The 9,376-nt window shown below is 37.9% G+C and overlaps 1 protein-coding gene across 11 annotated transcripts in view; it reads right to left on the bottom strand.

Annotated features, from left to right (window-relative positions):
• Nucleotides 1–405: 405 nt before the first annotated feature.
• The window catches only part of CARF (calcium responsive transcription factor), a 30,541-nt gene continuing 21,570 nt past the window's right edge, over nucleotides 406–9,376 (bottom strand). For 3 of the 11 annotated variants that reach the window (XR_009114640.1, XR_009114649.1, XR_009114648.1), the window contains 6 exons: nucleotides 4,527–8,962; nucleotides 3,867–3,909; nucleotides 2,422–2,585; nucleotides 1,982–2,035; nucleotides 780–943; nucleotides 406–663 (listed from right to left, as the gene is read on the bottom strand). Coding sequence is in view for 1 of the 11 variants with exons in the window: in XM_058027701.1 (XP_057883684.1) it covers nucleotides 8,844–8,962 (119 nt within the window). In the remaining 10 variants the exon portion in view is untranslated. Of the gene's footprint in view, nucleotides 664–779; nucleotides 944–1,981; nucleotides 2,036–2,421; nucleotides 2,586–2,726; nucleotides 8,963–9,376 lie in introns of those variants that run through there. The other 8 variants (XR_009114641.1, XR_009114643.1, XR_009114645.1 and 5 more) reach the window with 8 other exon arrangements.

Raw genomic sequence — 9,376 nt, 5'->3', positions numbered from 1 at the left:
AGACACTGCTATCACCAGCACAGCTCTGTATTTGTGCTGGCCTATGTGGAGATACAGGTGCAGGAGCAGAACCTGTGGCAGGTGCCTCCTCTGAGGACTTCTGGAGTGAAGGGGGCAGTGGAGCTCACCCCAGTATTTCCCACTCCTTAAGCAAAATGCAATGATGGCTTACATTTCAAACAAAACCCCCAAACAAAACTGAGGACAGAGAAATTTTCTAAAATGATAAATTTGTTTCTGTGCTGCTCTGAGTATGAGAAAGAGGCAACAGGAGAAAGCCAGAAAAGTCAAAAATCAGAACATGTTAAAACTATTTCCCCACTCCCAAAAAGCAATGAGTACAGTGGTAGGAGACAACAAAAAATATGGCTAGGCCAGTGAGAGGTAATTTTACGGCTTGTATTATGTGCAAAGTTAGAGATGCACTAGCACCTGACATGAAAAACCTGTGCAGCCAAGAAATTATTGTGAGGATATTGATTTTAAACTAGTAAAGGCCTCTTTCCACAGATCATCTGTTCTCAGCAGAAGTCAGGTGAAGAAGGTTCCCATTTCCTCCATCTCCTTCCACGTACAGAACAGCTCAGATGTGATAACAGCTTTGTCAACAGCCAAAACAACAGAGTTCTCAGACCAGTTTGCATTCAGAAGATAACCAGCACACTGAAGATAAAAGCAAAGTACACAATTAACATTCTAGCTTTTATTAGATGTGAGCTCAGAGCATAAATAGTAACAAAATCAACAATTAAAAAGCAGTATATTAAAAAAAAATTTACCATCTAAAGTGAGCCATTTCAGCAATAAGAAATTGCCATCTTCAGCTGTAACTTTGAGAGCTTTCTATCTCCTGCAAGCAGTTTTTTGCAAACTTGTCTTCCTCTTCTGTTCTCTGCTCTGGTCTCTTGACAGTTATCTGGAGTACTCTCAGAGGTAAGTGATCCTGAGAAAACAGCAAATGAACTAAGAGATAAAAGTGGAAGACAAGGGGGAAACACCTGCACACTTCTGACAACTGAAGTGTCCTCTGTTAGAAACAAAATTTCCAGTTCTCTCTCACATTTAATTTTATCTTTAAAAGAAACAGCTATGCAAAAAAGTTAAATTTATGTAACTTAACAGTGACCTGATAAAGCAAACTGAACTTAGATCTATGATAGATTTTTAGGCCCAACTTGTGATTAATTTGCAGAAACGCTGTTAAACTGTAAGCTGGCTGTGGGGAGAAATTGAGATTTGTTTTCTTCTCACTGCTGACTAGTGTTTGTCAAGGAATATATTTAAGAAAAAGTATTGTGTAAGGGCAATGCTATGTAAAGAGAAGGAATGCCTACTTTCCATTATATTCTTCAGTTGCTTATTCCTTCTACCAGCTCCTATTCCTAAATTAAGGACACTTGAGGGTGACTGTTCTAGGCACTCCCAACTCTGTACATTTTCCACCAAGTTTTCATACACAGAGACTTTATCTTCCCTTAAGCTGGAAAGCAGAATTCCATGAGCCATCCTTCAGGAGATTAATATCAGCAGCTTTGCATCAGGCAGAAACACAAATGCAGCTTTTCTTGGGAGCTAGAAGATTTATCTTCCACTCAACAAGCACTGCAGAACACAGGGGCATGGCCTCAGAATTTGTCCCTAGCTCAGACAGAGCTCAGATTAAGATCAAACTCACAACAGAAGGCTCTCAGTTCATGAGACCTGACCATTTTTGGCACCACTGGTATCACTAAACCAATGCAAATTCCATGCACAAAGAAAATTTGCCCCATCTAGAACTGATGTGACAGATGTTAATCAACAAAAGGTGGTTTGCAGAAATTGTTACTGGCATGCTGTCAAGTGACCAGGTAGATCATGCAAATGAAAAAGTGCCCTCATGTGATGGGACAGGTGTTAACTATGGACTCTGGTGTTAGATGCAAGACACTGAACACAGCACAGATGGAAGATCACCTACAGAGGAAGAAAAGTGCCAAACCTTTCAGGCTCTAAGCATGGTGGTTTTGAGGGGTAGTTTGGAATGCTTCATGTTCTGGATAAAAAGAAAAAGAAAGTGAAAAGGCTTTGGTTATTTTAGGTTATTAAAGGGTTAGAAATAGACAACATTATTAAGTTAAAGCTTACTCTGTAAAAAGTGTGTATCTGAAAGACTCTGGATAAAAGCTCTCTGCTGTTTCTTTATAAACAAGCTTTTATTTACTTTAATAAAATGCACAGAGACAGTAAAGAGATCAAGGAGATGCCACTGGCCTACAGTTTCAGTATGACATGCAAAGATGGCAATGTATGAATGAGTATTCATTAACATTTTAGGACACACTCATAAAAACATTGAGATCTGTCAAAACACTAGGCATTTTGTTGAGTAGACCAGAGAGAGTCAGCAATAATACTAATATTCTGAAAAGGAAGATTTACTTTTATTCTCTATTGGAAAATCCTCTTCCTCCCACCAAAGAAAGTGCATTACATAGAAGTCATGCCATCAAATTTTATTCTCCTCTGTTTCATTCCTGCAGGTCCTCTCACAAGATCTTACACACTTTCATGCTCTCCACATTCCTTGAAGGCTTGTAGAACTTCTTGAGTGGGCAAGCAGAAAGAACAGCTATGTCAGCACAGAGACAATCACTGCTTGTCAAGGCTGCTTTCAGGACTAGCACAGACAATGTCAGTCTAGCACAAGGACACTGGCACTGAGCCCCCTCTCTCACTGATCTGGCTCTCCTACTGCCATTTGATGCCACACCCAATTATGTTCTAAATAGTATCTACAGAACAGAAACTGTTCTCCAAAGAGCAGAAATATTCCTATGATCTTTCCTGGAGCCACTGAACTGTCAACACTTGACCAAGGGAGAGAGCTGAATGTTTACAGTATTTTAGTGGCAGTTTATGCTGTATTGGCACTGTCCTGCTATAGAAATCCAGACAAATTAGACAAATGTCCAAATGGCAGATCCAATAGTATGTAAGCTTTTGCCCTCTAGTTCCTTCCTAGTGAGGACCCAGAAATCAACTCTTGTGAAAGCACTATACTACAAACAGATTTTCATGATGAGCCATATCAATCCCTGTTAGAAAAAAGATCAGGAGGAGTGAGAAATTTAATTTGCTCAGAACAGCATGCTCTTGTTTAAACAGGCAGAATGTCATTAACAGAAGCCAGTACATGCCAAATGACCAACTGAGCCACACTGCAGAGAGTGAAGGATGGTTGTAGTAAAAACATGAATTCCAATTACCAACATAAAAGATCTGACTACATGTGCCCTAATATATCTGCATCATTTAACCACAGATAAGTGTAATTAAAATAGTATTAAAGAACTATGTGCAAACAACTATAGTCATATCTCCATTTTATTTTGAAGTACATACATCTATATACGTATGCATATGTACTTTAAAACTACAAAGTATCCAAAGGTGACTTGTGTGAGAGACTATCATATACATGCTTTTTGCAAGGTGTCTTCTATCTATCAGAGGTTAAAGACTCCTGATGAGAATTACTCCCACAGCTCCTATTTTCCTGTCCAGGGAAGGCTCCTTAGGACAAGGACACTACATGTAAAGCTTTCCATGCTTTTAAAACCCCTTCTGTACAAGAACAGGATGGGGTCCTAGTTGACAAACACGTACCAGTAGTTTGCATGATACAGCAATACTATTTATGATCACTCCTTTGAAGACTCTCCAGAAAACATTTCAAATCCCTTCAGAAAATAAACATTTCATTTGTCATGTGCATCAGAAATGGAATGGGATACTTAGATGTAAGAGCTTACATTGGAAAAAAAAAACATATGCACACACATTCCTGTTATTTGCTCTCTCCTCCTTTTCCCCCCAGATCATACCTTAGCTGCTGTTTTTGGATAGGCCAGCTGGATAGCTTCTGACCTAAAAAATTAACATCACCAGTTTTATACATGGCTGGTTTCATTCATTAATGAGGTGCATTGTTTTGGGGAGAAGATAATTGCTACTGATGGGATAGGCTCTGAAGTCTATTCCTACGAGAGCTTTGTTCAGAAAGGCAAGGCAGATCAAAGATGATTTTCTCATCAGAGACCAATAAAGAGCAGTAACTTTTCCTACCATCCTCAGCTGTATCACACTTTCTATCCCTAATGGAACAGAATCTTCCTACCTAAACATCTGAGAACCTGTCTGCTTGAACAGCCTTAAGGGAGAAAATTGCACTTTTGCCAACAGACAGACAACTTAACAGGCATCTACTACCCACAGCCAGAATCAGGAATTCAAGTGGTATGAAAGAGGTCAGCCCTAACAGCTGGCAGAAACCATCCTTTCCTCCTTGTTTTATCAAATATTTTCAGTTGCTGTGAATGTAAATGGTCTGTAAAATAGGGCTCCTTCATACTCATCCCAGTAACAATGATAAACCCCTAAGCAGGCAAATAAAAAACCTTAATGCAATTTAAAGGAATATATGTACTTATGATTGTGGGGAAAGAAGGAGAAAAACTGATGGGGCAAAGCTCACCAGTGTTTACCTGTGCAGTGAACTCAGCAGCTCCTTCAACAGTCCAACAGTGAAACACTGAGAATTGGAGGGCCTGAGGGCATGGGATTTCTGTGGAAGCCTTAGTAAGTCTGAAGAAAGAGACATTTGGGCAGATACTGAGCTGCAGTCAGTGGGATGAGAAAAGCAGCAGGTTAATTCAGTTGGAAAGAAAAGGTTTGTTTTCCTTGGTAACAGGTAAAGAAAAAGAGTCTACAGCCCTGGGCTGAAGCTTCAAGAGGAGTTTCTTCTTTATATCAGAAGCTAAGAATGGGCACCTCAGACTATGGGGAGTCATTTATCTGCCTCTGGTGCTCACCAAAACTGAAGCAGCTTTTCTGCTTTTAAGGGCAGGGCAGGCTTCCCTTCTCTTCATACCTTTAAATTCCTACCATGAACTCACACTACCCACTACTGGCATAGAGAGGACTATGGATAGACTCAGGAACTGCATTGAGCCCTTGGGCTCTCAACCCCAAAACCCCCTAGGCACAGCCCCCATCTGCCCTCCCAGCAGGATCCTTGCTTTTCAGCAATTTCTTCCATCTGAAGTAGTTCTTCCACCTGAAGCTTCTCCCTGAAGCTGTCTTACTTGTTCTCCATCATCCTTAAAATCCACTGCCCTGAAAGAGCTCTTGCATTTCTCCCCATGAGCCCCCATAGCCACAAAATAGACCAGTACTTGAAAAGAACAAGTAGTTTACATTTGAATAGGAATATTTTACATTAAGTTACTATAGAAAAAAAATATACATACACATACATACACAGACATTTATGCATCTAAATTTTGTGGAAACTGCAATAATTTTGTACCACAAAAAGCACTCATTACCAGTATTAGTTTCTGTCCAAGAGGCCTCCAGCCTTGAATGAGAGCTATAGATATGTACCTTTTTACACCTTCTCCACATTTTACCAAAAGGTTATCTTTGCATGCACATACAGAAGCACATCTCTTCTTGTAAAGCAACCAATCACTCTTACAGACAACCAACAACAATAACTGGATAGGATAAGTGCATAGGATAACCAAGGATAACTGGAGAATCAGTTGTTCATTTACAGTACTGTTGAAGGACAGGAATTCTAGATTTTCAAAATAAGTGCTTGCACACAACAACCACAAGAAAAAGTAAACATCTGCAATTCCAACACAAAGTAATAACCAAGTACTCTGCATCAAGCTACATAGATTACTCTGAAAAATCAGCCTTGAGTATTCTATTTAAACAACTTTAACGATTACACGTGGCACCATTTACTTCTGATCTTTTTCAGATACATAACAGTCTTCTCTGTAAAACATAGGTGGATATTAGTGAAAAAATACATTAAATCAAACATAAAGACTGGACATGGGGGTGAGTTCATATTCCTCCTTCAGCAACACGCACAAAACAAATGTAAAACACACTTTGAAAAAGAATTATTACATTAAATTAAAATAAATGACAGTAATAAACTGAAATATGTATCTGGAAGACAAAGAACTGAAATTCTGCAAAAATTAAGAAAACTGAAGACAAAAATGTGAGTATTGACTCAAGAATCGTTTAAAATAAATTTCCCAATAAACAGAATAACAGAATTGCAAGTCTGATCCCCAGCTTTTAAAAACAACTAATTCTTTACTGCTTCTTTAAAATTCTTGCAACTTTTTCTTCTATTGTTTTCAGAGTACCATGCAAATCAGGATAGAATACAAAATTAATTTCAGAACCTGCAATTCAAGATGGTTTTCTCCAGCTGTGAGCAGTAGGTCAAAACCAGAAATACCACCAGAAATACTGTGCAGCACAGGAGGAAACTGTAGCTCATGGTGGAAAGAACTGTGCACAAACCAGAACTGTTAATGAGGGAACTAAGCAAGAACTGATGGAAATATAGCTTGACTTTCCTTAAGCTTTTACTCCAATCACAAATGTATAGTCTGCTTTGAAGAGAACTAAAACGGAAACAACCTCTTGCTGGTAATCTTTAGTTGTAATTTATTCTTTTGAAAAGAAGGATTCTCAACAATGAGGAAAAATTCTTAAAAAAAGAGCAATATAGGGAAAGAGAATATAGGTTGGAATGCAATAGTTTAAACTTTAAGAAAAGCTGGCCATGATGGAATTATTGAACACAGCAGCATAGAAGGAGGTAACCATTCTGGTATGCAGTTTTTGAGCTGGAAAAGAGAAGGGGACTGCTGAGTGAGTGCTCCAGAACTAACACTGCAGCAGACAACTTCCATCTGGGAGTTCCATTTTGGCAATTAGCAAAATGACCTACCAAAAAAAAAACACCAACAAACAAACAAGGCAAGATTAAAAACCCCAACCAAATAAATAAGTGCCACAGGTGAATCTTGTGGGATTTTTCCTACCTAGGAATGAGTAAAACATACCATAAAACAAGTCAGTGTAGATACTAAATATTAGAGGCTCTGAAAAAATTGAGATTTTTTTAATGCACTTGCCTGATAAAATACTGGCTCTTGTTTAATAAGAGCATAATCCTGTTGGAAAATTCTAATGGGACCTAACCCAGAAACATTAGCTTTAAACAAATAATATTATAATGTTAGTTAGCCTCAGAGAAGTTGATATATGTTAAGACTAAGATATAGCACCTAACAGATTTTGCATATAAAGGCATTCAGAACTCAAGTTCAATGTAAGGCTTTTGAAAGTTTTAGCTTTAAATAAAATGAAAAAATAACTTTAAATCGCCACTGTTTAGAAGATGTTTGTGAATGCTTGAGTGCAAGGTAAAGTAACAATTTTAAAATGTTAATATTTTGGTTCATATAATATTCACAACACTTTCTTCTCTACATAAATGAACTAATAAATTTCCCTGGGGTTATTTGTTTGCTTGTTTTCAAGTCTGAAAAAGAGAGAATCCTCACACTGGATTCTTCCACAGCATGCAGAAAAAAACCCCTATTTTATGATCAGGCTCTCAACTAGTTAGCAGGAACTAATAACAAAAAGGCTCCTATTGCTGTATAGAAACTACTCTGAATGTTGCTCTAGGAATTCAACATCTGAAGCAAACAATGCAATTGCTTAACTTGATGTCTATGTTGTTATCAGTTTTACTTCATTTACAGCTTTAAATTGATTCCAAGTTATTTGTAGGTGTGATTTTTTTTTCTAAATGTCTGTCACACATTACACAGCTCAGTGCTTGTCACTTACTATGGCTTTACCTCAAATATTACTAAACTTTAATTTTTATCACATTTTATTTTCTAAAGATTCCTGGTAATTATTTGAATTGTATGGACCACATAAGTCTTAGAATATGTCACCTTTGAAAAAGATTAGTTTATTTTCTGAATGTTGTGGTGACAGCATACTTGGACATAGTGCTTTGATTGCTTCCTTTGTTTTCTTGGGCTTCTCTTTGTTAGGAATGTATCCACAAGCCCTACATACCAAACAACAGCAGCTTAAATCACATTTGTCTGAGCTGATAGCTTCAAGTGCTCAAAGCAAGAGGTAGATAAGCTGAAATGGCAGCATCAATCATTTTCCATGAGAAAGACTCCTACATTTAGTTGTTATGACCAACTGCAATCACAGTACCGCTGCAAAGGAAGGCTGCATGCATCAATGAACCTCATTATAAAGCCAGAACTTAAGTTCAAAGGTGTCAAGTCAAAAACATTCACTGTTACAATTCACACACTTTTCTTTATCATACAGCCTTATGTTCACCTGGAAACCTCACCTTTCTCCTCTCCTTGATCTTCACACCATTAACATTATGATCAGGTCAAAGTTGCATTTTCTTAAGCATCCATGTCCTTTATCACTTTGAAGTTTAGCATCCTGGACCTTCCTTTTGTCACAAAACCATTGCCATACTGATCTACTTTGCTGTTGGATTCTGTGATCTTGGAGCTGACAGATTCTATGGTCTCTGTAGTACAATAAAAGTCAAGGGTTTCAAGCAGAAAATGTGAACCCAGCATTGTGATCCACATTCTAAAGTTAAGGAATTAAATTGTGGAAGACCTTCAGAAACAATGAACAAAATGACCATTTGGATAGAATCCAAATTACTCAAAACTTGAAACAGAAGAGTGAGGTGGTGTTCCACGGGGCAACGGAATGACCTGGAGTTGGCAGTGAGCCCCATCAGTCCAAGCAAAACAGCTTTCTATCAGAAGTACTCTAAAATATGCTTATTCTGAAAGTCATATAGAAATTAAAAAAGAATGGCAGTACTTTGAGAGCACCTGCCTTTCCTTCCAAGACATTTAGAGTTCTCCAATTTGAAAATCCTTCCAGGCTTCACAGGTGAAGGTGAAGAACTATGGTGAGGAACTGTGGCAGTCTCTGATTTTATCTGTTTCCATAGACAATGCTTTCTCTCTTGGTTCTTGTTTAACTTGGCTCACACAAGTAACAACACCCTCTGTACTTTCTTCAGCTTAAAAACAAAACAAAAATCAAACACTGAAGTTCAAACTCCATTGACAACGCTTCAGCCCCAGTAACTGTGCATTTAAAAGAAAAATATTTCAGGAACTCAAGCTAATAGTTAAGGCATATATGAAGTTCACTGCTTTTTAGCTTGATAGCCAGTTATGTCACTTACTGTGCTCTAAAGCATTGCAAGATGACATGAACTTGCTCCAGTAAGGCTCTCCTCAAGTAACAATATTAAACCAATTTATAAAAAAAATTAAAATGTTTGGAGATATAAAATCCCTTCCACAAAAAACATCTTTCCCCTTTCCCACAGAAAAATAAAAAAACTAGTTAGAACTGTCTGAAAGAAGTCTGTCTTGGAGTTCCCTACTATCAACACATTTGTCTCCTTTCTTCAAGACACGCAGAACAA

Source organism: Melospiza georgiana, chromosome 7, assembly GCF_028018845.1.
Source record: "Melospiza georgiana isolate bMelGeo1 chromosome 7, bMelGeo1.pri, whole genome shotgun sequence".
Classification (NCBI taxonomy): domain Eukaryota; kingdom Metazoa; phylum Chordata; class Aves; order Passeriformes; family Passerellidae; genus Melospiza; species Melospiza georgiana.
This window is presented reverse-complemented; position numbering and strand designations above follow the sequence as displayed.